This window comes from Limanda limanda, chromosome 17, assembly GCF_963576545.1.
Source record: "Limanda limanda chromosome 17, fLimLim1.1, whole genome shotgun sequence".
NCBI classification, from domain to species: Eukaryota; Metazoa; Chordata; class Actinopteri; order Pleuronectiformes; family Pleuronectidae; genus Limanda; species Limanda limanda.
The window spans coordinates 23,229,491-23,256,672 of NC_083652.1; the positions used below are offsets into that span (position 1 = coordinate 23,229,491).

Below are 27,182 nucleotides of genomic sequence, written 5' to 3' on the forward strand. Positions count from 1 at the left end.
TCAGCTTTTAGTCAGCTCGCCACAAAACTAGCCTGCAAGTCGTTGTCTCTGTCAGAATGCAGTCTAATGAAAGCTGCTTGTTGTTCACCTAAAGTCCCAACAGCATTCACTTAATCCACTGGCAATTTTCCTTGCAACTCATCCAGTTAAGCTGCATGTTTCCGATGGCAGTGATGCTTAAGTCCGGACACACTGCATTTTTTAACAAAGAATTTTTTTTGTCCATTTCTCCAGTGTTATATTCTTCATGTGTTTTCCTTGACAGTCACCAAGATGCTTGTCAGTGGTTACCCTGCGTAAAAATGACAGACTTGCAGCCAGACAATCCATAACTATACATTATAATGCGGTACTTAAGGCAAAGTGCTACACATGCTTGTTATGGTTTCCAGTAGGGATGAACCAGTTACCGGTTTCCATGTATACTGTGGTCAAATTCCTGATGGTTATTTGTACCGTATAATCTTGAATAACATGATGATTTGGTTGATACTGTGCAGCATCAACCAAAGTCAGCAAGTCTCCAAGATGCAAGCGCAGCATTTGTTTTGTGTTGTAGAAACCCGGTGGAGGGAGCAGCAGGCAGGTGTGGGCTGTAACAGCCGGAGAACTGCTAGTGATATCTGGCCATTGCTAACGGATGCTAACATCCACTGACACTGATATGTTGTCCTGACTGTGACTTCTGGATTCCACATCTGCACTTAATGTAAAAAGTTGTCACCCTTCAATAAATAATGAAAATGCTATGATCATTTTGATTGTCTATATATATTATGTCAATATAAAACTTGCTGAAACTAACTACTATAGTTTATGTATCAGTAATTTTTGAACATTTATAGCACATTTTAAAAGTACCACAATAATTCCTGATAGTTTCGGTCACTATAATCATGATGTAATATTTTAACACCAGTTCTTTCTAGTTAAGAGGCAAGATTGTCTAACTACAGAAGCATTCTTTGTTGAATCCAGGTAACACTAATCAATCAAAAGGGGCTTTGGTTGTTATTTCAACTAAGTAGTTCTTTCGCCACCCTTTTTGTTGTCCAACCGCCCCCCCCCACACAAAACTGAATATATAGAAGTGCATGCTACACCATGTCAAGTTGGCAAATTGCCTGTTCTCTATTTTCTCCTCTCCTGGGTCCCTGTAGATTCTGGCTGCTCCAGCGCTCTGATGATTAATGGAAGCGCCCTCAGACTTTCACGCAGTCTCATCTCTGTGTGTACCGGTGTCTCTTCCTCTGACCCAACCCCCAGTCGAAATGCAGCAACTCTCTCCTTCGCTTTTCATCTTCTTCACACTCTCCTCCCTACCTCCTTCCTTCTCTGTGTCTGAAAACCATCCCCCCCCCCACCCTTCCAGTGACAGGGCCATCGTCTTGGCCTACTCTGAATTGCTGTGGGTCAGAGCTTTGTCACTCTGGCAGCTGCTGTATTGTCTCAGGGAATAGTGCATATGGCACGTGGACAGGGAAGTGGGTCTGAGGACGCTGTCAGTGTCTGGCTTTCAGCGCAGAGTAGCTGCAGCTCATTTCATTTGGGAATCAGACATGTGCATCGTCTATCACCAGTCACCTGGTCAGGGAACAACTATGGTTTAAATATCCACTCACTTGGCCCAGAGTTGTCACACATTCCCTCCAAATGAGTAGCGAACTGAAGGTTTTAATTCTTGTGTTACTTTAGCAGGGTTAAGACTAGGGACGGGAATCGGCAGGGACCTCCCGATACGATACTATCACGATACTTAGGTGGCGATACGATATGTTTTGCGATTCTGTAAGTATTGCGATTCGATATTACGATTTCCTGGGATTTCTTTTAGTTATTTTTTTTTTTTAAGTACTGGACCATGGAAAAATGTTGAATCATACCTTCAAATACAAGACAGTCCAATTCACTTAGAGCTTTACAAGTTTTCATTTCAAATATTAACATTAACTTAATGACTGCCGGGCAGCCAATAGAGAAAATAAATAAAAATGTTCCCTATTATTGTATAGCCCCTGTCAACTGCACACAAACTGACAGATTAAGAAATGTATGCCACTTAGGCTACTTTTAAACAATAAATAAAAGGTAAATTAAATAGAATGAATAAAAGTTTACTTAAAATATAAACTTTGAAATAAACAAAAAGTAGGCTATTGTTGTTTGCATGTAGGCGATGCAAAGCTAGTTCTTTGGTATGTTTAGATTCTTGTGCAAAAACAAGAGCTGGTCAACATGCTCTGGGGTGATGTTGCTCCCCCCATATATCCCCCCCGGTATAAACCAATAAATATGTTTAAAAAATCGATTTGGGAGGCAGCATGACGATTTAAAATCGTCATTCACAAGAATCGCGATTTGTAACTGAATCGATTTTTCTCCCCATCCCTAGTTAAGACGCAGTGTTGTCGTCTAGTTTGGATATCTGTTTCAGAGTAAAAGGGGTCTCTGTGTGTCTCGAGACATGAGGCAGTATCTTGAGTTGAGATTTCTTCCTGCTGGCAATGTTTCCCGATCGTACCATAACCCTACAGAGAGATCCCTGTTTCTTTGGCCTTTTCACACATGCACCAGCACTGATGTATTTTTGTAATTATCCTTAAACATTTAACGTGTTTGTTTACCTGGCAAACTAAAAACCAGATTTTTAGTTTGGTGAAAAAACGCTAGGTCAACTAAACACGTCAAGAGTAATATGCAAAATTATATTTGTCTAGACAGCAGAGTATTACTTAATGACGTAGGAAATAATCCAGTTTATTTGATCAATACAGTTCTGTACTTTACTTTACTGTACTACCATGAACATAATAACAGGAGACTGCTCTGCTACCGGAGGGGACAGTGGGTGGTCTCACTGTTTTCAACTGCTTCTGTCACACTCTGATCACTTAGGTCTTCGTTTGCATTTCCAGCTGTTGACCTTTACACTGTCCTACTTTAATTCATGAGTTTACCTGACATTTCCCCTCTACTCAGGGTGGGGTGCTCTATAAAAGTTGTTTCAAAACTTTTGGAAATATTGTAAATATTAGAATTTGTTGAGCTGTGCTGGAACAATCATTAGTCTTCAAACACATTTGCTGCTGTGGTCACTTTGGAACCTCTAACCAAGTCTTCCTGCTTGAATTAGATTTGATTTGGAGATGCTTGTGTGTGTATAGGACTGCAGAGTTGTTGTTTTTTTTAAAGATCTGACCCATCATCATATTCGCTCTCCTCAATAGTTTGTAGAATAACTAGTAGCCCAGCCTTAATATGAAATGTGAGTTATGTATGAGGAGAGGTGCAGTGCAGATAAGGGAGTCCTTAAATTGGTGGGGGAAGGCATGTACAAGATCACTCTTAAGAGAGGAGAGTGAGTGGGTGGGGGTGGGGGGATGGGCATGGGCATGATGAAATGGACGGAGGAAAAGACAAGAGGGGGGTAGGGTGTTAAAGGTGTAACTGAGGGAGGGAGGGAGAGAGAGAGAGAGAGGAGAGAGCAAGGACCTCAAGCTATTGATGGGGAAAGAGGGGAGGGGTGGAATGAGCAAGCGCGTAGGAGAGAGAGAGGGAGGGAGGGAGGGAGGGGTGTGTGTGGGCTGAGGCTCCGCTGAATGAGGAAGCAGCCGAGCCATTTTTACTGTTGAGTAACTGCATGCTGGTGTGCTAGTGCTAGAGAGAGGGTGAGGGAGAGAGCAAGGGGGACAAAGTGCTCCTCCGGGATCGTATCGGAGCCTTCTCCCTTCTCTCGCCTTCCTCTCTCCTCCTGGTACACGGCATGCTTGTGTCCATTTAAGTTGGGGAGGCCCTGGAGAGGATACACAATGGAGCGAAGAGCCTGTGGCAACTGGGCCGTTGTACTGCTGAGAGGGGGATGGGGTAGAGAGAGGACCGGTTCACACAGCTAACACAGCCTGCTGGCTGTAGGCTTCCTCAGCCTCTCCTCCCCTCCTGGACCAACTGGTTCCAGGCCGGGGCCTTTTTCCTGGAAACAGCCACCCCCCCAAAACTCTGCTTGGACTACACTAAGGATTACTCACCATGTTCTGTGGGATTTTAGTATACAAAACTGGAGCCTGAAGACTAAATCTCTCCCGTGTTTTGGATGAGAGAAAAGAAAGAACAAACTTCTGTGTGATTCTTTCGAGCCCTTGTTTTTTTTGGTTTCTGTTTCTGTTTAGTGGAGTTCATAAATGGATTACAAGATGCACGCCAAGTCAAACGATTTGCTGGATTTTCAGAAACTGGACGCCCTTCTGGAAAAAATTGCACATTCAGTCTCTGTAAAAAGGTAATGCTGTCTGATGAGGTAGACTCTCCTACAAAGTTTTCAAATATTTAACACAGTCACTGTGGTTCTTACAATTATCTATAGAAGCACATATACATACAAAACACAGTCAATTGGAATACATGGTTACAAACATAAGGAGGAACCTGAATGAAAGACAGCCTGGAGTTATGTTTCTCAAGATTAGCATGTGGTTAGCAGTACTATCTCTGGTTTTACACAACCCGGCTCAACAATTTTGTTTGGAAGTATGTCCTCTGTGTGGTCTGTAGAAACTAGAATCTTTGACCAGATTTCAGCCAGAAGCCATGGACCTACCTCCTGGTGAGAGAGTGGGGGGTGTGGGGGAAGGGGAAAAGGAAGAAGGGGGTTGTGTGTTTGTGGCAGTTGTGGAAATGTCTCCTGATTCCTGGTAGGGGCTGGCTTGCTTCTTCCAAGCATCTGAAGTTTAACCTGAAAGAGCCTCCACGAATCTGGCCCCTTCCTGTTATAATGTCTCTGACTCATGGTTAGACCCCTTGAGTCACTTTGTGTGCTCATGCACTGACTCATATTGTAAGTGCTTGTTATCTGTAAGGGAAACTTCTTCAAGTTTGAAACCTTTCTATTAATTATTTCTGGTTTAAATACCCGTTACTCAGAAGTAAACAAAGACCCCAGCTGTTGTTCTCTTTCATTTATCTAGTGACACAAGGCAAGTAGTATAGGTCTTGCCTGGTAAGCATCCAAAAGTGGGATTTGTATCCATCAAGAAAAACATTGTGCACTGGCCAAGAAGTGTTGGGAGAGTTACCATAGAAACCTTTGCAACATTTGGGTTTTCCTCATAGCCAAGTTTTATACGTAGTTAAAGAAGCAATAGACCAATCATACATGATAGAATGTCGTTCTGAGATATGTGGATTGTGTACGTCACCCAAGTGCGTACAATACTGTCACTAATGAAACTGCTGATAATTATCGTCATATAATTACTCACTGTTTAAGACTATACTGAGAAGCTCACAGTGATGAATAATAAAACATCAAAGCTCATAGTAAATACACAAATTATCTTCATTAACTCTTTAATGACATTGTTGCTTATTTTACCAGCACATTGAATCGAACAGTAAACTAACTAACACTAGTATTTTGGTTACTAAATGAATCAAATCATTAATTATGTTAAATTGTTTTACTCCAGTTTGGCCTGTAGTTCACAAAAAGGATAGATATATTCAGATGATGTGGTAGTTTTAAGCAGCGTTCAAGCATTATTGAAGAGCATTTCACCCGAGGCTTTGACTCACTTGAGTCGGTAGGTGGCTAGTGGCCTCAGATGCCACTGTCATACTTGAAGGTTAGTTCCTGATCATTGCCTACAATTCTCCGTGAGGTGGGAACTCTAAGTATCAGTTGGCCCCCGTTAGGTATCGTGTAGACAATTAGCATGATGAATCAGCAGTGAAAGACAGCTCCCATCAAGTATTTGATTAGATCAGTGAAGTCTCTTGTTATTTTGTCCCCTGTACCGATTATTTTCTAGTTCTACTTAGAAGGCCCCAGGCTTCCAATGCAACATTAAATCACAACACCACATCATAACTTGGTGTTCTAGTCACATGGAAAGCACGTTATGCGGTGTCCTCATCATCATAGGTTGTGATCACAGTTGTTTATGGTATTGCTTGAGTAACTCGCGGCAGAGAACTCTCTTAATTCTCCTCCTATTTTGCACAATGTCATTGAAGGATTCCTTGATCATTCAAGTTTTTAACTGTGATAAATCAATCATCTTTAAACCCTATCGTAGAACTTCTTTATTTTTTGTTTCCTTTTTGTATGATTACATATATATTTACATCTACGTATTAACTCAGTGGGAGAGAATTACTTTTATCTGTATACACCTCGATGGTGTACTTCAGGAAAAAGAAAACAGAAATAGAAATACGTGTAAAAGGATACCAATGAATAACCATCAGTGTAATCAATACATGGTGTATTGGCAGACATGGTAGTATCGAGTGGAGCTACTCTCTGGAGTAGGGTTGAAGGTGGAGAATAGGCCACGCTGTTGTGTTCTTGGGCTTGTCATTGTGGTCCAATGAATTATTTATGCCTTTGCTTTCAGGCAAAAACAGGCCATCATTTCACAAGTAGAATCTGTAGACCGACAGTTTTGCCTGAAATTGACCCCTTCCCTCCCTCAACACACATGAATGATTAATAGTTTACTTTAATGGGGGTGAAGACATCTTGCTATTATGTCTCCCCCTTCAATCAAGAATGGTCAATGGAAGGTTGCACACAGGACCAGTTCTGTTTCTCAATTAGCGTACTTCCATACTCATATCGGCTATTTTGAGTGCATAAATGTAAGCATTCACACCGACAATTATGGAAGAAGTACAGATGTCGCACAAGAGACTTTTTTAATGCTCGACACTTCTCAACCTTAATGCTAACTCTTTTTGCTATGTAACAAAAGAAGAGGGACCACCAGCACGTTCTTAAATTTGAAACTGGCAACCCATTGTCAGCGCTGATCCCGCCATAATTTCAATGTTGCATGTAGAAGGTTAAACTGTAATTGATGGAAACAGCCAACAGATATTTTGGCAGGTGGCAATTCTTGGTCACATGTAGCGATCAATCATTTCCAGTGTGATGCCTGCAGCGTGGTTTGATTTGGGAAAACACTGCCCTGTCAGAAATGAGTCACTCTGCCAGTAAGTATACTGTAACACAGGGTGCTACGTGTGGGTGTACTGGCTGAAGTATCAGGCTGGAGACACAGCATAGATTTCCTGGTGTGAGATATGCAACCCCCACCCCGGTAACCAGAGCCACTTCCTCCTGAGAAAACATTCCACACCAGTCTGCTGTGATGTATGTCCAGGTTAAAGGTCAACTGTTATTCCAGATCTGAGAGCCATGTAGGACATGCAGCAGCAGGAGGTGGACCTTTTGATTGACCTCTGTTGCGGGTGTCTACTGATTTGATTAGTCTCACATGCCAACATTGTTCCTGCACCAGGAAAGCAGCTCATTGAGAGTGAGTTCCAATACTTTATCATGTGGACTGGTTGAATGTGACGTCACTATTGACGACAACATAACGTATTACTCAACCTTTGAATGGACGCAAAAAATCATCATATATTCTGCAATTCTATTTTTATTGTAATGCAATGTTGGTGATCTACATTTGTGATTATTTAGATTGAAGTTAACAAATAGTGAAAGGTTGACTTTTATGTAGATTCTTAACTTGACTGCAAATGTGCCTGCACACGTAAGTGCCTGCTCTTAAGGTCAGACATGGGTAAAGGGTGTCCTGGTATCTGTCTTGAATTTACTGAGAAGTCAGTGTCGCTGACATTTTATTGATCAGCTGGAAACTAAAAGTTAAAATTCATATTTGTAGGTTAAATAACAATTAGAAGTTCAACTATAAATCGAAACTGAAACATCCCTTTACTTGATGCCATGGAAATACGAAGAGAGAGAATGAATGGCATTTTTCCGAGGAGTGTCTCAAAAAAAAAACAGGCCCAGGTTAAACAAGTGCCATCATTAAGAATTCATCACCGTAGTAACACGTGCCCTTGAAGTTAATATTTTGCAAGCTGATTGAAGTGTGTAATCTAGTAGCTGGAACGGGTCTCCTGTTTCGTGGATTGCCTTGCACGTTATCCTCAAATGGCTTCTCTGTGCAATCAAGACAGATGCAGACAAGTATGAGATTCATAGGAATGTATAAAAATATGTGCAAACACGAACACACGCACAACAAACCAGGAGCTGGAATAGAGCTTTCCTGCGTTAGTGTGTCTGTGAGAAAGACAAGGAACCTCAAGGCCAAATGACTATCAGCAGCACCACAAGATAGACTGCAGGGACGTCTGACAACATGTTCCATGTGAGCCTACACTACAGTTGTTTGAATCCTTATGCATTGCACCTGTGTGTGTGTTCTCAGAAGTTTGTTTACACTTGTCGTTGCTGCATAGTTGTATTGTCCCTAACTGTCGCTGTGGGTGTGCTTGACGCTGATGTTAATGAGCTGCTGAAGACCATCTGGCAGTGTTTGTGTGTGTGTTTGTGTGTGTGTGTATATGACGAGACTTTGCTCCATGCAGCCCTGAAGGCCAGCTGGAAAGGCCTCATGTTGTGGCTACCTTATTTGACTTTGCCCTTGTTGAAGACTTTCCTCTGGTGCTGGCTCCAGCCCTCCAGCCCTGTTAATGGGTCTGCCTCGTGCCCTTAGAAGCCTGGATCGTACCTGCCTGTGATCATGGTAAAGGCTGTCTCACCTCAGACTGGCTGCTTCCTCTGTCTTCCCTCTAGGCTCATCATCTTTCCTACAGTTTGTGCCATTACGAAAGCAGCATTTTAAGATTTTGTACACGGTTATAGCAATGATAAGTTATTGAAAGATTGCACCTGCCCATTGGAGCTAATACTTTAATGTATATGCTCCAATGTCTATGCAGAACAAGTAATTTGTAAATAGTTATTATCTCGACCCCCTGTAGTATCCTAAAAGGCATCATATGTAGTGTCTAAATTCAGTTATCGTAGGCAAGGGGCAAGATTTTGAGGCGGGAAGCCATCTGGTTTCTGTTTCTAGACTGATTTTGTTTGAGCAGGGTTTGGTTGCCCCTCAGGTAAACAGCCTGTGAAGAGAGCAAAAGAGATGGAATACATTGACTGAAATGTATCTGCCTTCACAAGCAGATAGCTGTTGATAGAAATGAGCCAAAATATCCTCTGGACCATAAACACCTACTAAAGGGATTTATGTGGAAAAACTTGTGTGTTAAAATAAACTATCGTCAGACTGTCTTGACCCGTATATCTGCTGTCGTCCCACTGTCGACTGAATAATGCAGAGGATTTATTGCTAGTGTAAATGTGTCATCGCAGAGTGAAAAGAAAACTGCGGGTCAAGTCCCAATTCTCCAGACTTCGCTGATATGGTCCAAGATTGATATTGAGTACACTGGGAAACTCCAAAACAACTTGAATTCAGTGTAGTACAGCAGTACACTACCACTTTTTATGTTTGTTGAGACATGTTTGTTATTTGTGTTTGAACAGACTCTGTTCTCAGTTATTTTGAGGCTGTACTTTGTTCTGATGTGGATTTTTGGAATATCTTGTTACCTTTTACAGATGTTGAGTAAAAAAAACTGGGCCCAATACGCAGAAAGGTGTGATCCATTGTGTCTTGTGATGCATTCCTCTGATAACAGTCATTAAAATGTTCTGCCACTTGTCCCACAGTGCGTCTGTGGGTTTGGACCTGACGCACTTAGTTGCCCTCTTCCTGTTCTATTGTTACGAGATAATAATCGTCATTCATTGCATCTGTGAGGGGTCATATCTTTGACTCATGTTTATATTTAGAGACGGAGACACTAAGAAATGTGGATTTCCATTGTTTTCATCGTCATTAAATGATTCAACACCATCCTTATTCTCCAGTTTTGCCAAAAAGAACCTCCTCGTATCAGGCAGTGTTGGTGTGTAGCTATTTATGATTGTAAGTATGACGTCTTTGCATTGGGGGAAGGTTATTTTAGTTCAGCTGATGTCCGACTTCCTCATAACTCACTCAAAAGTTGTTATTCTAGTTGGGCTTGTTTAATTATTTTGTGTTACGTAAAACAAAATTTCTCTGTCGTCTCCTTATTGCTTTCCATGGACAGTTTTTTGCAGTACGTGTTTCTGTATAAAATGTATAAAAAAAGGTGAAACGACTGCCAGTCTAAAAATTATTATAAACCTCTCTCCAGAAAGTCCAGCACAATCTGTTGCTTATACAGTTAAGAAGTTAATTTGATTTCCACTTTCATTGTTCATTGACAGTTGTTTTGATAACCCAAATGTTCCTGCCCAAAAAGTGACATGTTGGAAAGAGCTTTTGGATTACCTTCTGACTGTTTTCATAACTTTTACAAGCAGTGATAAGTTGTGATAACTGTGTCACTTAAGGCTGGCAGAAACACCTTCAGCTGAAGCGGTCTAATGCTGTCTCTAAGGGCGCTTTCCCACCCACCTTGTTTGGTCTGTACCATCAGACTTTTCAGTTTAGTCTGAACCAATACGGATGTGAAAGATACCTCGGCCCTGTTCTGGGCCAAAATCCAGTCCAGCTAAAGGAGGTGGTCTTGTTCTGAATCAAACTGACCCACAGTTTGGTTTGTTTGAAGTGTAAAAATAGTTATAGTGGTGAGTTTGGACTTTCAAACTGATTGCAGGAAGCTGAGACAGCATTAAACAATAGAAGAACAAAAAGAAACAGATTGCAGGATCGCCTGCTGTCATCACTTCTTATAATATGTTTGAACAAAGAGGATGTTCATTTTACTGATATTACAGGTATGACCAGGGGAATTCATTTTCTCCATTAAAATAGAAGGATAACCTTTTATTTATGCACTTTATTCATAAATATGTGGCAAATACATTAGCCGACTTCACAGACCCCCCCATACCAATCAATGTCAAGTATAGGTAAAAGTAGAGCATGTACATGATGATACTAAGACGTACGTCATACAAACATCTTAAGTTGCTCCTAAATTGCAATGTGAAACCAAAACTATCTGAATCAAATATTCACTTTGTAACAAAGACATGAACAGCGCTTGTTGAAACTGTGTCAGAGTTGAATTGATTGATTCTGCTCTGGTAACTTTTCCCCCCAAACATCTTGCGTGAGCACATTTCTTATCCTTATTTGCCTGGTGGGAAAATGGGGAACGAGCAACATTCCGGTATATTTAACTTCTACGCTCCATGGTGTTTATTATAAAAACAACTTTATTAGTTCTTAACTGAGTCAACATGCTGTTTTTATACACAGCACCTGTAGTGGCACACTTAATGTGGCTCGAGCAAACCACAGTTAAGCAGATATTGATAACACCATGTTTGCACTGCTGTTACACCCGTCACATCAGAATTAGCTTTCATTCCTTTGTCTAAAGATATGGAAGCTCAGTGACCGAGTCAGAAATTCTTTATTTTCAAGTTTTTTAAAAGTATTTTTCTTAGACTTCACCTCATATCAAGTGTCAAAATAACCAGCTTGTAGCAGACAGAGCTGTGATGTGGGCGTTAGTGAGTGGGTTTCCATACGTGTGGTTCCAGCTCCTAAAGACAATTTGCTATTTTTCTTCATCGTATATGACAGTAAATTAAATACCTACAGGTTTAAGAGTGTTACTCTGAAGACCTTACCTTGGCATATGAAAAATAATCTTATTTGAGAAGTTATTTTGCTTCAAACAGCATTTAAAGAGTCATCTGTGCTGGACTACCCTCCATGTTGGACTGTTTCTTTTTCATGTTTTGTCATTGAACACATTAGTCAGATTCTCCGCTGGGTGCCTGGGGGAGTCTAAGGCAGCGATCATGTGGTGTGCAAACTGCTTCTCTCTTCTCAGAAAGTGACTCAGCAGGAATGTGATTAATCACAGATCTATACAGTGGAGTGTGTTTATCTTCATGGGCCTTTTGTGGTGGTGAGCTTCAAGTGTGTGAGACTCTGGAAGGCTATTGTGTTTCTAATTGAGAGTTAAATGTCCTACCTCATAATCAACAGTAGTTCTGAAGCCTTCAATTATTTCTTTATTATTATTATTATTATTATTATTATTATTATTATTATTATTATTATTATTATTATTATTATTATTATTATTATTATTATTATTATAAGGCCTTGTTGTCTTAACAGCCTTTGTGTGTATCTTGAATGGGAAGTCCCTCCCTGCCTGGGAGAGGACATTATCTGGGACTGAGCGCTGCGTAGTGGAACACCGTCCCTCAGCTGCCAGATGACGCTAACCCCCCCCCCCCACACCCCCCTCACACCCTCCCCCTGCCACTCTCCACCCTAAACACTCCCACGTCCCCAGACAGAAAGGGTAGACAAAGATCCTGGAAGAGCATACAAATGCGAGACCCAAACCTTGACCCCTTGACTCTTCAGAATAGAGAGCAGATTTTGTTTCAGTTGTCAATATCAGTAGAGAGATAACAACCCTGCTATTTGAGGTTGTAATTAATTATTGTGAGCTTGTAGTGCACCTTATACCAAACAGCTAAATAAGTGGAAATTGTCATTGGCATTGATATTTGTATTTTACAGGTATTATTATATTTACATTTTTGCAGGGCAATTGCAATAACCAAGGTATCACAGGTCTACTTAACTATGCTAAACGATTCCGATAGAATTTCTTTTTGAGGTCTGTTTACTAGGGGTGGGAATTGGCAAAAATGTGACGATTCAATAGTATTGCGATATTTGGGCCACGATTCAATAGTATTGCGATTCTGCAATATATTGCGATACTGCAAGTATTACGATTTGATTCTGCGATTTATTGCGATTCATGTCCTCCATGTTATTCAAAGGCATTACAAAAAATGAGGAAAATAAGACTGCTCACCTCACTTCAAATGTCACATTTAATTCTGTGAACAACATTGTCTTCTACACATTAACTGAAGTGCAAAAACTTTGTCCTTGAACATTCAGGACACAGGACCTTTGTAATTATTTTCTGAATAGGAGACCTCTCACATGAACACTGAGCTCAATCATATAAATAAAAATAACCTAGAGCTTCAATCAAATTGAGACCTGCAAGGTCATGACCCAAAAGGTTAAATTCATTTGGGAATATTGGCATTTTTGTTCAGAAAAAGGAGTTGGTCAACATGCTCAGATGTTAAAGTTCCTCTGGAACGTTACTAATATATATATATAATTGTAATTTTTTTTTATTTTTTTTTTTTATTATAAATATTGCAATACTTTGTGGTACAGTATCGATATAATCGCGGGCGCAAAATATCGCGATACTGAACAGAATCAATTTTTTCCCCCCTCCACTACTGTTTACACACATGCTAACACTGTGTTCTTTTTTCTCTTTAGAGAGTCCAGCGAGGAGTGCAATGGGATCAGCAGTGCTCTGTCAGTGGAGTCTGTGCCGGGGCCAAGACTGAACTGGTGTCCTGCCAACACCTCTACCCCGGCCCCTGCCCCTGCCCCAGCTCCAGCTCCCCCCCCGGGGCACGGGCCCATGCTCAACCCACACAGAATGGGGGACGGCCTGGACGCAGCGCAGATGTCGGGTGGCAGCAGCAGCCAGGGGCAGGCCCAGTCCTCGGGTCACCCCTCAGCCCCTGACTGCGTCATTCCCGACAGGCCAAAGCGCCAGACCAATCAGCTGCAGTTCCTGCTCAAGGTGGTGGTGAAGACGATGTGGAAGCACCAGTTTGCCTGGCCCTTCCATGCACCAGTGGATGCAGTCAAACTCAACCTGCCTGTGAGTATTCATCACCCCATGTGCTTCACACCTCAAAACAAAGGAGCCGTCACATACTAATTGTCAAGATTCAAGATTCAAGATTTTTTATTGTCAAATGCAGAGAGATAACATGAAGCAGTCACTGTTAATGAAATGCTTGGCTCACACACTCTCTTTAAGCAATGCTCAGTAATTTCAACCCCAAAAAATAAAATAAAAATAGAATAAAAAAGAATAAAATAGAATAACAATGATATAGAATATCAAAAATTTAAAATAGAAAATAAAATATATACATCTAAATATATATCTTTACAGATGAATATATATCTTTACAGATGATAATTGTCACCACCTTCACTGCATCTACACATTCCAGCCGAACATTTACTGTATATGTTTCATATAGGTTGATTTACATTTATTGCAGGCTGCAGAACAACTCTCTCCTGTATGTGTTTATATAGTTCTGTTTGAGATATCAGGGTTAGGGTTATTTCTTCCAAGATAAGCTAAAAAGTTGCTTTGTCATTTTTGATTTGTGTTCTGCCTATTCAGTCAGGTCGGTTTTATTTACATAGCCCATTAAGACTTATCACACAACATTCTGTACATGTTTACATACCACACTCTCTACCCTTAGAGAAAAACTCATCCAGAAACTATGTAACCAAAGAAGAACTCTAACATTATCCCTCCAAATATCTTCTTCACCCTGACACACATTGTCATGTTTGCAATATGTTTGTCGGCAAGAAGAGCATTTGATTTCCTTATTTAGTTGAAACTGAAATGGATAATAAAAAACTTATTTTGTAAATTATAAGAAGAGATAATTATTTATTTATTTTTGATTGAAAAAGCAATCAACTTTCTTGAAATACTTGTATGCAACCTTTCCAGGACTACTACTCAATCATCAAAATTCCTATGGACATGGGAACAATCAAGAGAAGGCTTGAGAGCAGTTACTACTTGAATGCCCAAGAATGTATCCAAGACTTCAACACAATGTTTACCAACTGCTACATATACAACAAGGTAAGTTGAACCCTGGAACCTGTATGATCACCAAGTGCTCAACATCCTGAGATGCCTCTACTTTTGCTAAGAGTGTTTGTCTCCCCCTGCAGCCTGGAGATGACATAGTCCTGATGGCTGAGTCTCTAGAGAAGTTTTTCCTCGGGAAGATCACAGAAATGCCTCAGGAAGAAACTGAGATCGTTGTCATGACAGGGAAAGGACGCGGGCGGGGCAGGAGAGAGGGAGGTAGGTGTCTTAACTTAGTAGCACATTTTGGTTCTTGGAGTTCGCCTCTACCAGCTATTAATTTGTGTTCTCTCATCAAGGCCTGAGCTTGAAACCAGGGGCCATCATTGATCCTTCGTCCACGACTCCTCACACCCGTGGTCTGTCAAACCTCTCAGCATCCCCGCTGACCCGAGGACCTGTGCAGGGCCCACCTTCACTACCTCCCCAGCCTCTGATGCAGGCCCACGTGCCCCCGACGTTACCCAGCCACGCGCCTCAGCTCGGTGGTCCCTACTCCCTGGGCCAATCGGACTGTGCTCCTCAAGTTCCCATCATGACTTCTGTGCCTCCCCCTGCTCAGACTTCCCTTCCTCCAGCATCCATCCAGAACACTGCCCCCATGCTGCAGAACCCTGTTACCATGACCAAAGTGAGTGTGACACAGGAAAATCTGCTCTAGTTTTTGACGAATTTGGATTTTTGTAAGATCATTTTAGACGTAATCTTCATCTCAGTCTTGAGATAAAAAGTCCATGTTACGTTTAGTCATGTTTAATCAACCTCAGCCTTACGTATTTTTGGTCTTCAGTCGACTTGATCTGGACATTTTAGTCTAGACTTTTTATAATGTAATCTTATACCTCAACATAAAAAAAACTGTCACAATAACAATAAACTTTGCACCACAGCCCTGCAGTCAGTCGAACCCGCACATGATCCGATTTCTCAACAAGTCTTTGGAAATAAAGGTTGGCAAACATGTTAATCCTAGTATTAATGAACGAAATAAAAAAAAATTCAATATATTTGAGATGTGGTTTATTTTGGCATCACCATTAATTTTTGTCTTTTTTTGTCCTTTTTCCCATTTCTGTGCTTTCTTGTTATTCACTGCTATCCAGCAAAGAAAGAGCCAGAAAAGGAAAGCAGACACTACAACGCCCACAGCAAACGACCAACTCAGTGAATCTTCGCCAGCAGAGTCCAAATCTGGGAAGACGTTACCCAGGCGAGAGAGTACCAGACCTACAAAACTGATTAAGAAGGAGGCTCCAGACTCTCAGCATCACATAGGCCTGGGTATCGGACTGAGCGGACCAAGCGGAGGTCATAGCCCCAAACCTCAAGATCAACTGGGATATTGTGCTAGTTTGGTTAGGGACATGCTGTCAAAGAAACACGCTGCCTACGCCTGGCCATTCTACAAACCCGTTGACGTGGCTGCACTTGGACTACATGATTATCACGATATCATCAAACATCCCATGGACCTAAACACCATCAAGGTGTGGTGAAGACGGCACAGTCGGTCAAGTGCACCATAAGTTATTAAAGAGAGGGGACTTGTTGCATGGCAAGTAATTCATATCCTTGATGTGTTTAATAGGCAAAGCTGGAGAACAGGCAATACCGGGAACCCCAGGAGTTTGCTGCTGATGTACGAGTAATGTTTTCCAACTGCTACAAATATAACCCACCAGACCACGAGGTGGTTGCTATGGCACGCAAACTACAGGTAAATACAGCCAACGTGCAAACAGTGTTACTTTGTTAAAATACCAAAAAGATCAGGAAGTTCATCTCTGTAGAATTTAATTAATCTCAAAAACATCCACTTGAAGAGAAACTTGGCCAAACTCCAGTGCTGTTTTAGTTAGAAAACTCCAATAAAATATATAGTCATTGAGAGTCTTATGTATTATCCACTGATTATTCTTTGTACAATACAAATGCAACATGTATTTATTTATACTATTTATTACAGTTTGTCTAGTTTTCTGTTAAAAAATAAATCAACTCAACCACAGGTGTGCTCCATTTGTTTTCACAGCCGTAGTCTTATCGTATCCTTCTCATTTCCATCTTAGTGATTGAAATTTGCCACATAGTTTATAATCTGATATTCTATTTCTCAAGGGGTAATTAGAGGCAGCATATTCACAAACAAAGCGCAGACACACAACTCACCTACAAACTCGACAAACTAGAAATACTGATTAGAATTACATTGCTTAATGATCTATATTAGTCAATAGTGTACAGCTGGCCAACAAAGTGCAGTACACAAAGGCACACATTCCATCAGAAAAAAAGAGTTGTGTTTTCTTTTAAGTCTTTACTGACAAACATACACATGCATCTTACTTAATGTGTTTATTTTCATTTTCCAGGATGTCTTTGAGATGCGTTTTGCCAAGATGCCCGATGAACCTGAGAGCAAACCTCTGGTTTCTGCCCCGGCTCCTACACTTCACCATCCGGCCCCTGTGAAGCCTCCACCTCCTCTGGCCCGCATCGCCTCGTCTTCAGACAGTTCCAGTGACTCATCTTCTGAGTCTGAGTCTTCCACCGATGACTCTGAAGAGGAGCGAGCCCAGAGGCTGGCTGAGCTCCAGGAACAGGTCAGTAATCACAGAAGGTTCAGAGTGGCGGCATATTTGTGGTCCAGCCCTTGTTACCCTTTGTTGAGAACATGTCTCTTCCCTTGATACAGTTGAAGGCTGTCCACGAGCAGCTGGCCGCCCTGTCTCAACCACAAGTCAGCAAACCAAAGAGAAAAGAGAAGGAGAAGGAGAAGAAAGAGAAGAAAAAAGAGAAGCATAAGAAGAAGGGAAGCATGCCTAGCCTTGTGGATGAAATGCAAGACACTATACCTGTTTCGCAGATCTCTAAGAAGAACAAGTCGAGTAACAACAAAGAGGTTGTTTCCAAGAAGAAACACAGGTGGGTTTTATACATTCTTGTTATCCATTTGTTTTACTATCAGCTTGTTATTGCCCAATTCAGTATTTCCTTTACTCCTTTTTTTTTCAAGCGTTTATGTTCTTATTGTGTATTTGTGGCTACAGTTGATATTTACAGGAGGCTCAGTAATCTGAGTTATCATATTTCAAAAATCTGACCGGTATCTTTTATGAGTTGACATTGAGCAAGCACAATGATATTAGGGGATCTTTATCATTTTTTCTTCATATTTGAGTCATTCATTCATTTTTGTTGTTTGAGTTGTTTTTCCAGAATGTATAGATACACCTGCCATTTTTACCTATTGGTAAATTTCACATTTTATTTTGCCTCTGTAGTAAAAAGGAAGGGATGAAAAGCCACCATCCACCCAATCTGCAGCCGGTTCCTAGCCTGGAAGATGACCTTGGGGCTGCTGGGTCATCAGCGTCAGGGGAAAAGGGCAAGCCCATGACATATGAGGAGAAAAGGCAATTAAGCTTGGACATCAACAAGCTTCCAGGTGACAAGCTTGGCCGCGTAGTACATATTATCCAGTCCAGAGAGCCCTCACTTAAAAACTCAAACCCTGATGAGATAGAGATTGACTTTGAGACGCTAAAGCCTTCCACTCTGCGCGAGCTGGAGAGATACGTTTCTTCCTGCCTCCGCAAGAAGAAAAGGGCTCCAGGTAAGTGACTATGGGAAATCAGCAAAGAGAGCAGTCACTCTGAGGTATAAACTAGCCGTTGTGTTATTCAAGACGTGCATGAACACATAGTTGTTGTTTTGCAGTTGAGAAGACTTTGGAGTCCATGGCTACCTCCAAGAAGATGGGCTCTTCTTCAGAGAGCACCGGCTCCAGCTCGGACAGCGAAGCAGAAGGGACAGGTGACTTACTGCAGATTTTAACACTCGAGTGTCCCAAATCAAATAACAAACACAGTGTTATCTGTGATCTTATCTTAATTTTACTTTTTTTCAGAAATAATAAAACACCAGAAAAAGAAGAGCCAGTCTGTAAAGGAGGGGAAGAAGATGCATCTTCACGCACAGAGCGGCTCTGCTCACTCTGGGCTTCACTCCCAGCCTGCAGGCCTTCAGCCGAGTCAGATCAAGCACCATCAGCCTTCTCCTGCAGGCTTCATGGCCCCCCCCGTAGCGGCTCTGGAGTCTTCACAGCTACTGGAGACTGGCTTCGAGTCCATGCCACCTTTCAACCAGCCCCTCGTGCACCTGTCTCACCACTCGGGCAACTCCTCCTCACCTCCACCCCCCCACCTCAATGCTCATTCTGCTGAGCCTGTGTCCCCTGAGACCCACCCCTTCCTAAACCAGCATCTCGTCCTCCCGCCTCCAGGTAAGGCTGTGTCCACAAGTAGCACTTAGATGTTCATTGATTCTTAATATGTACCTGCAGTCCTTCTGACAATAATGGATCCTCCAAGTGAAGTTGACATTTTCATACTTTGTCAGCATTAATGCGTCCCTCCCGATTTGAGAATATAATATCCCAAGTTTCCTAATTTGGCACAATTATTCACTAGATTAAACTTTGTTGGTCAAGATAGAGATCACCCTGACCTCATGTACCTCTAGTCTAACCAACAATAAATATATATTAAAAGAAATGTATGTGCAGAAAAATATGTTTGAAAAAGCACATATTACTCACCACTGGCCTATGCTTATTTCCATATGAGACTGTTTCAACAGTATTTTCCTTATTTCCCTAATATACTAGTACGCTTAAAAATGAAGCTAAATGAACATCATTTGTTTTTTTTAAACTTTGTCATGGATCACAAAGTATTAACAATGCATTTGTTTCTTCGCTATTTGTGATTTTAGCCTTGCACAGTTCCATGCCGCAGCAGCCGTCTCGACCCAGTCACAAGGCAGCGCCGCTTCATCCTAAACTCCCTCAGCAGCAACAAGCAGCTCCTCCTCCTCCTCCTCCTCCTCCTCCGCAGCCAACCCTGCAGCAGCATCAACACCCGCAGCAGCAACAACAACAACAACAACAACAGCAGCAGCACCAACAACAGCAGCAACAACAACAGCAGCAGCAACAACTACAACAACAACAACTACAACAGCAACAACAGCAGCAGCAGCAGCAGCAGCCGCTGCAGGTCCAGTCAGCAGCGCCCCCACAGCATCAGCTCCCCCCTCAGATCCTTCACCCCCCTCAGCCTCTGCACCAACGGCCCATGTCCCCCCCAACACTCACACCCCAGGGCTTGCTGTCTTCTCAACCTCCTCAGATGCTGCTGGAGGACGATGAAGAACCGGGGTCTACAACGCCTTTGAACCAAGTCCAGTTATACCTGCAGCAGTTCCAGCAGCCCCGGCAGCCGCAGCAGTCCATGCAGTCGCTGCAGGCGCAGGCTCGTCAGCAGCAGCAGCAGCAGCAGCAGCCGGCACAGACTTCTCTCCTGCAGTCGGTCCAGGGTCAATCTCAACTCTCATCTCAGGCGACGCTGCCTCCTCCCCAGCTCCCGGTTCAGTCCCAGGCTCCTCCTGCCCCAGCACATCAGCCCCCGCCCCAGCAGATGCCTCTGCTCCAGGCCCGCCACATGCAGCACACGCAGCAGCAGCAGCAGCAGCAGCAGAGCTACCAGCAGGGTGCTGGACTCGCTGCTCAGTCGCTGGGACCACAACACAAGGTTTCAATCTCTACCAACAAAGCACAGCAGATCCTCCAGCAGCAGCAGGACCTGTCCTCGCCTCGCCCGGTCAAGGCTGACCCCTACACAGGTGAGTCTGAGAAGATGACAAAAGTGTGACTGGTGATGGAAGCAAAAAGTGTTGCTGTACAAATGAATGATGTTGCCTGAAGCTGCACTTGCCTCTGTTCTGCTGACAGGTCACATGAGGGACAACCCATCCCCTCTTATGATGCATTCCCCACAACTCCCCCAGTATCCTCCCGTGTCTCACCCGTCTCCACCTCACAACGTGCAGCCCAAAAAGGTGAGTGACATGCTCTGGTTGGACAGCACTGTTTCTGTGGCGGTTTAGAGCCGGACCAACGTTGTGTCTCCATTCTCCTGCCTTGTAGCAGAGGGCCCCTGGGAGCCAAGGTGGGTTGAAGGAGGAGAAACTCGCTCCATCACCAGTGATGAGAGGAGAGTCTTTTAACCCTGCAATGAGACCAGACCACCACAAACACCCCGATAATAAACCTTCTCAACCAGGCCACGGCCAACAGAGTGAGTAGCAAGACTTTCCCTCAGACTTCCTGCTTTTAAATATGTATGAAGAAGAAGCTGCACATGATATTGAAACCATGCTTCTCTCTGTGTGTGTGTGTGTGTGAAGATGTGAAGTCCATGGACAGCTCACGTCCCGTCATCCGCTCCTCTGAGTCCAGTGGGCCACCGCCCTCCCTGCAAGACAAGGACAAGTTCAAGCAGGAGTCCAAGACGCCTGTTGCCCCCAAGAAAGTACAGGTGGGTGCAAGAGAAACATTTTTCATTCACTTTATTCAGTTTTTATATTTTTTTTTACCTTGCAAGATGCTGGAGTTGATGACAGTGAGTCTCTGTGTCCATTCCCAGGATGTGAAACTAAAGAACATGGGCTCATGGGCCAGTCTGGCACAGAAGTCCACGTCTACGCCCATGTCTGCAGTGAAATCATCGAGTGACAGTTTTGAGCAGTTCCGTCGTGCTGCTCGGGAGAAAGAGGAGAGAGAGAAAGCCCTGAAGGCCCAAGCTGAGCAGGTGGAGAAGGACCGGCTACGCAGGGAGCAGGACAAGCTACGGTAAGGACATCAGGAAGAAAGACGGAGACATGAAACACAGAGGTCCTCAAAGTGTATCTCATTAGGTAACTGTTTTCTACAGGAGACGTATCGGTCATCTCTTAGGAAAAAGGCCATTTAAGGCAGCTGAAGAGAGAGAACAGGTGGACTCAATATCCCTTGACAGATAGAAACTGATCAGGCTGATTAATTAAGGCTCATTCAAAAATATTAAATCGTGAGAGCTCGACAAGTCTCTCTGTTGAGCTCGTATAATTACAAATGAAGGACGGTAAGAACCTCAACTGCCTGAGTCAGTCAGATTTGCATTACTGATGTAAACGACGTCAGGAATGTAAAGCTTTAAATAATACTTCATAATACAAATTTACAAAGGCTCTTGGGTCTCTGAAAGTCGATGTGATATGCCCCCTAGTGGCTGTATTGGAGGACTGCAACAGCAATAGATTTTTAATTGAGGACTGCAGGAGGGGTCGTTTCATCTAAATATAAAACCTGAGGAGTTTATAATCTTCGCGGTTAGGGTTAGTTATAAGGGTGTGATATCCTGTTAGTGTATAAATGAGTGTTTACTCTTCCTCAAATTTACAATTTGCCGTTTTAATCATGTCTGAAACTAATGTTGTTTAACAGCTCCCTTAATAGGCAGCAGATGTTCAAGGCACTAAAATCTCTGAAGTTCTTGATAATAAACCTCATGTTCCGTCTGCAAAGCTGAGGCTGACAATCCAACCTTTAGATTCAGAAATGCAGCTCAAGTTTCAACGTGAGAATGGGTTTTGGTTTCCAGATGTTTTATGCGTGTGAGGCTATCGAGACGTTTAATGTTGCATCGGGCCAGATTTTAATATTTATGTCACATCAAAAGCAGGAAGTGAGGCTGCGAGAGGAAAGTGTTTCCCATCTGTTGTAACTGATACTCCACAGACTTTCTGGAGCTGCTTAAAACAAATCTTTCCGTTCCATTGGTGAACATGTGTTCCAAACCTGCTCATCAGAATCGGATCTTTAGCTTTTTAGCATATTTCCAAATTTAGAAACCAGTTAAACATGCCTGCACAGAGCTGTTCTATATCTGTACGACCACTCGTGACTTCAGGACATGCAGTTTTATGTTTAGTCATTTTTCCTTTGAAACATCCAGACTGGCACCAGATGTAGTTTGAAGGAGATCTCTTCCTCAGTCACGAACCCCCTACAGCTAAGTGTTGGATTTCAGCTGGTGTAAATTATTTCCTCTGAATGTTTTCCAGAGGTCGGGATGAAGACGACGTCATGGAGACGACCAGGAGGGTTCACGAGGAGCCACGCCGGCGCCAGGAGCAGCAGCACATCCAAGCCGCTACGCAACAACAACAACAACAGCAGCAGCAACAACAACAACTACAACAACAACAGCAGCAGCAGCAACAACAGCAACAACAACAACAACAGCAGCAGCAGCAGCAACAGGAGCCCCCCCCGGCCGCCATTCAGCAGCCTCCTCAACCCCCCACGCCGCCTCAGCCCGCCGCACAGAACCCGCTCGACCAACAGAGGGAGCTGGCACGCCGCCGAGAGCAGGAGAGGAGGAGGAGAGAAGCGGTGAGAGGATTGTGTTTAACGTTCAATTTGAACTTGTTACAAAAGAAGGAGAAATGTGAGAAATAAGCACCAGAGAAGAAAGTTCAGTTTGAAGACAAACAGTATTATAACTATTAGGGGTGGGAATTGGACGAATCAATAGTATTGCGATATTTGGGCCACGCTTCAATAGTTTTGCGATTCTGCGATATATTGCGATACTGCAAGTATTGCGATTCGATTCTGCGATTCATGTCCCCCATATTATTCAAAGGCATTACAACAAATGAGGAAAATAAGACTGCTCAACTCACTTCAAATGTCACATTTAATTCTGTGAACAACATTGTCTTCTACACATTAACTGAAGTGCAAAAACTTTGTCCTTGAACATTCAGGACACAGGACCTTTGTAATTATTTTCTGAATAGGAGACCTCTCACATGAACACTGAGCTCCCAGCACATAACTTACAATTATTTAAATACATTACAGTAACATCAAGCAGACATAATAGAGTAACATATACCTGAGAATAATCATATAAATAAGAGTAACCTAGAGCTTCAATCAAATTGAGAAAAATAAACAAATGTGTTCTACTAGAGTCCAGTCCAGTTGGATGAATGTTAAATTCATTTGGGAATATTGGCATTTTTGTTCAGAAAAAGGAGTTGGTCAACCTGCTCAGATGTTAAAGTTCCTCTGGAACGTTACTATATCTCCTGCAGTGGAGAACATCCTTTCCTCAGACACACTAGGTATCTTTTAAACTCTGAAACTCTCCTCGTCATGCTTTGCCAGCCAGGGGCTGTTACATATATAATTGTAAAAAAAAAAATTGCAATACTTTGTGCTGCAGTATCGATATAATCGCGGGCGCAAAATATCGCGATACTGAACAGAATCGTTTTTTTTTCCCCCACCACTAATAACTATCATACTTACATGAAGGTTAAAGCTCTCAGACTTTATGACTCTAAAGGAAATGCTTCTGTTTCTTGTCTCCTCAGATGGCAGCGACTATTGACATGAATTTCCAAAGTGACTTAATGGCTATCTTTGAGGAGAACCTGTTTTGAGGAGAGGAGCAACTGAAACGTAACTGCAAAAAAAAACAAAAAAATGACGATTCCCTTTGGTAAAAGAACCTTGGATGATTGACACTTCCTCTAAAGTGAGATTTGCTGACCACGCCCCCCAGAGGGACGCCGGGCTGTGTGCAGACGTGACGGACGCTCACAGCCGCCCGGGACGGTCTCATTGTCCTGGATGTAACTTCCGAGGGAAGGACCCCCCACCCCCCCCTAGTCGGCACAGTTGCCTTTTGTCACACTTGCTTCTAACAGTGTGCGTGGTTGCAAACAATAACCGCAAGAGAAGAGACAGTAACTATGAACATGCTCTGATAATGTACTGACGGACTGCGTTTTGAAACTGCCAGAGGAGGTGAAGAAGAGGACTGGTCGGTTTTGTTTGTTGTAAGTGAACACATGAATGGTTGGAGTGGAGCGAGGGGGGGGCGGGGCAACTTCCATACTGTAAATCCTGTATATTTCTCAGCGGAGAAGGTACACTTTGCCTTACACCTCTTTCCTAAACAGACCATAATGTCCTGTGGCCTGCACACATGGACAAACCAATAACATTTAAAAGCAGGAGTAGGAGCAGTGCAGACCTTTTTCATCATGTAGTATCTACTGTAAAGAAGTATTTTCTTATACTACAATAACTGTTTATTTTATTTTTTCCCCTTCTCTGAATCTTCACACCAACACACTCCGCCACTTACGTCTATGCCAAACAACCCATTCTCTTTTATTCTCTATTACTTGTCCTAAAACACGCTCGGTAGTGGGCGGGGGATAAAAACCCCTGCGTATATGCATCAATCATAGATCCAGTGAGGATTTTATCAGACACAGAATCATTTTGAAGTTTTTAACCTGCCTTGTATTTCTTATTTAAAGCCGCAACAGGAAACTGGTTAGCAGAAGAGTAGAAAGGTCCGGTTGTTTTCCGAGTTTTAGTTGAAATCTAATTTAACTACGAGTGTTGCACCGTTATTTGTATTACACTTTTAGACATGAAGTTGGAAATGTTCATATCATCGGCTCGTTCGCAGCAGTCACGTGAGGAGTCGAGGAGCCCCCCCCCCGCGGGTTTTGGATCACATGTCAACAAGCGTTCGAGGGAGGAAGGGAACAATCGGGAATAAAAACAAACACTCGCCACCTTTCTGTAGCTGTGAATCAGGTTAGGAAAGAATAGTTGAAGGGATGAGAGAGAGCTCCTGGTTACGTCACCACGGGCACAGTGTCGACGACACACAAATAAAAAGACAAAAACGATTACAAAAGTCACAAATCTGAAAACGCTGAAAAAAAACAGTTTTGATTTCTATATTTGTTCTTGTTCGATAATAGTGGATGTGAGTTCTGATTCTGTTCTTGGAGTTGTCGTCTGGAGTCGCGGATGAGTGGAAGTCTGAAACGCATCTCGTCCTCTCCACTCGTCTCTCATGGTGTTTTTCTCCAGTGCCTGTATTGTATTGCAATTCTCGTTGGCTTATATTACACTTCGAGGGGGTCTAGAAAGGGGGCGAGTCCGGAATTGGGTGGTGTAATATTTGACCGGGGAGGGAGATTTTTGAAAGAGTTTGTGTAAAAAAAAATAAAATGACATAAAAAAAAGGAAAAGACAGCATTTTATATTTTACCCGGTGTCAATATTCGGGTTTTAAATTTAGTTTTAGCTGGAGTGTACACACCTGACAACTACTTTCTCCTTTTGTTCAATCAGCAGATTTTAGATAGAGATGTTTCAGCATTGCCACACTTAGCGTGTGAGTCTGGTCTGTGAGTGTGACTGTGTAAATTTGGACGATTGCGTGACTGTGTGTTATTGTTATTAATTTTTTTTAAGTGTGTGGTACAAGGAGGTATGTTCCGCAATGTAGATAAGCATTCTATTGAGGAGGAGGAGGAGACGGAGGAGGAGAAACAGATGAACAGTACTTCAGGAGAATTTTGTTTTTGTGCTTAAGTCACCTTTTTTAATTTCCATGAAGTCCACCATATATGAATATATAATTTTTATTATTAGACTGGTTTTGAAAGGGTAAAAAAAACAAAAAAAAAATTCATTCCTGTTTAGCCTTTTTGTTTCTTTTCACAGTAACTGTTGGACATAATGTGCCATGAGTTCTACCGAGAATGTGCTGACCCGCAGCTCAGCCCAGAGTTTGCTTTATTCAGGTATTTTATTTTGTGTTACATGTGTTCTGTTTGGGGGGGGGGTTTTGTTCAAACCTTTTCCTCGATTATCGTTTGGTATGTGACTGGTCTATCGAGGTTCCTGATCTGTTATAAGTCTGTTATGATCATTGAATAAACTCATTTCTTTTATAGAAAATAAAAAATAAACGAAAAACTGTTTGTCTCTGTTTTGATTCGATGCCTCTGGTGGATCTGCAAGGTCACTGACGAGCTCTGGGATTCTCTACTAGCAGATTCTTAAGGGAGCAGCTCTTTTTACATCCTTCGACATGAAAGGAAAGCTTTACCTGGAAGAAACGGAGCACCTACATTTTAATAAGAACTGTAATAACCAGAGCCATTTAGATAGATAGATAGATAGATAGATAGATTTCTTTATTCATCCCCGAAGAGAAATTAAGTCGTCATAGCAGCCGGTATATTTGAATACAATAAAATACAATACAATAGAATTAAATAAAAATATTGAGGTAGAAAGAATAAAAACAGAAACACAAGATAAATAGGTAGATAAGGTGCAGTGGCAAGATGATGGTAATAGTACTGATGATATGATGGTAATGTTATTGTTAGACAGTATATAAAAATAGTACAGTATATATAGTATATAATATAACATAATATATATTTATATATGATAGTTATTATACCAATATAATAGCAGCATATAGTAATAATGGCAGCAACAACAGTTTATATAATAATAATAGTAAATATAATAATATGTACACATGTATAAATATGTGTATATAGACTTATATATACAAAGAATATACAGAGAGTATGATATAATATATGATATAGAGTAGAGGTATAAATATAAGTATTTGACTATACAATAGATAATATAATATACTATGAGTGTAAGAATATGTAGACAGAGTGTGCAAAAGACAATATTATTGTATAAAATTATATATAATATCACTATGGTTTATATGAACACATATCACATATGATGTGAAGTAAGTGTATATGGAGCGGAGTGTTGTACAGGTCCA

The 27,182-nt window shown here is 42.0% G+C and overlaps 1 protein-coding gene across 2 annotated transcripts in view; it reads left to right on the forward strand.

Moving 5' to 3' along the window:
- brd4 (bromodomain containing 4) overlaps window positions 1–26,335 on the forward strand; it is a 31,285-nt gene extending 4,950 nt beyond the window's left edge. Inside the window, exons 1-20 of one of the 2 annotated variants that reach the window (XM_061089398.1) lie at window positions 3,646–4,276; window positions 13,221–13,614; window positions 14,500–14,637; window positions 14,730–14,865; window positions 14,946–15,277; window positions 15,537–15,596; window positions 15,750–16,133; window positions 16,235–16,363; window positions 17,019–17,249; window positions 17,342–17,571; window positions 17,931–18,262; window positions 18,367–18,462; window positions 18,557–18,931; window positions 19,423–20,331; window positions 20,441–20,547; window positions 20,636–20,786; window positions 20,896–21,026; window positions 21,135–21,340; window positions 22,594–22,924; window positions 23,917–26,335. In XM_061089398.1, coding sequence (XP_060945381.1) covers window positions 4,179–4,276; window positions 13,221–13,614; window positions 14,500–14,637; window positions 14,730–14,865; window positions 14,946–15,277; window positions 15,537–15,596; window positions 15,750–16,133; window positions 16,235–16,363; window positions 17,019–17,249; window positions 17,342–17,571; window positions 17,931–18,262; window positions 18,367–18,462; window positions 18,557–18,931; window positions 19,423–20,331; window positions 20,441–20,547; window positions 20,636–20,786; window positions 20,896–21,026; window positions 21,135–21,340; window positions 22,594–22,924; window positions 23,917–23,985 — 4,839 coding nt within the window. In that variant the 5' untranslated portion in view covers window positions 3,646–4,178 and the 3' untranslated portion in view covers window positions 23,986–26,335. Of the gene's footprint in view, window positions 1–3,645; window positions 4,277–13,220; window positions 13,615–14,499; window positions 14,638–14,729; window positions 14,866–14,945; window positions 15,278–15,536; window positions 15,597–15,749; window positions 16,134–16,234; window positions 16,364–17,018; window positions 17,250–17,341; window positions 17,572–17,930; window positions 18,263–18,366; window positions 18,463–18,556; window positions 18,932–19,422; window positions 20,332–20,440; window positions 20,548–20,635; window positions 20,787–20,895; window positions 21,027–21,134; window positions 21,341–22,593; window positions 22,925–23,916 lie in introns of those variants that run through there. The other variant, XM_061089399.1, reaches the window with a different exon arrangement.
- Window positions 26,336–27,182: the final 847 nt, after the last annotated feature.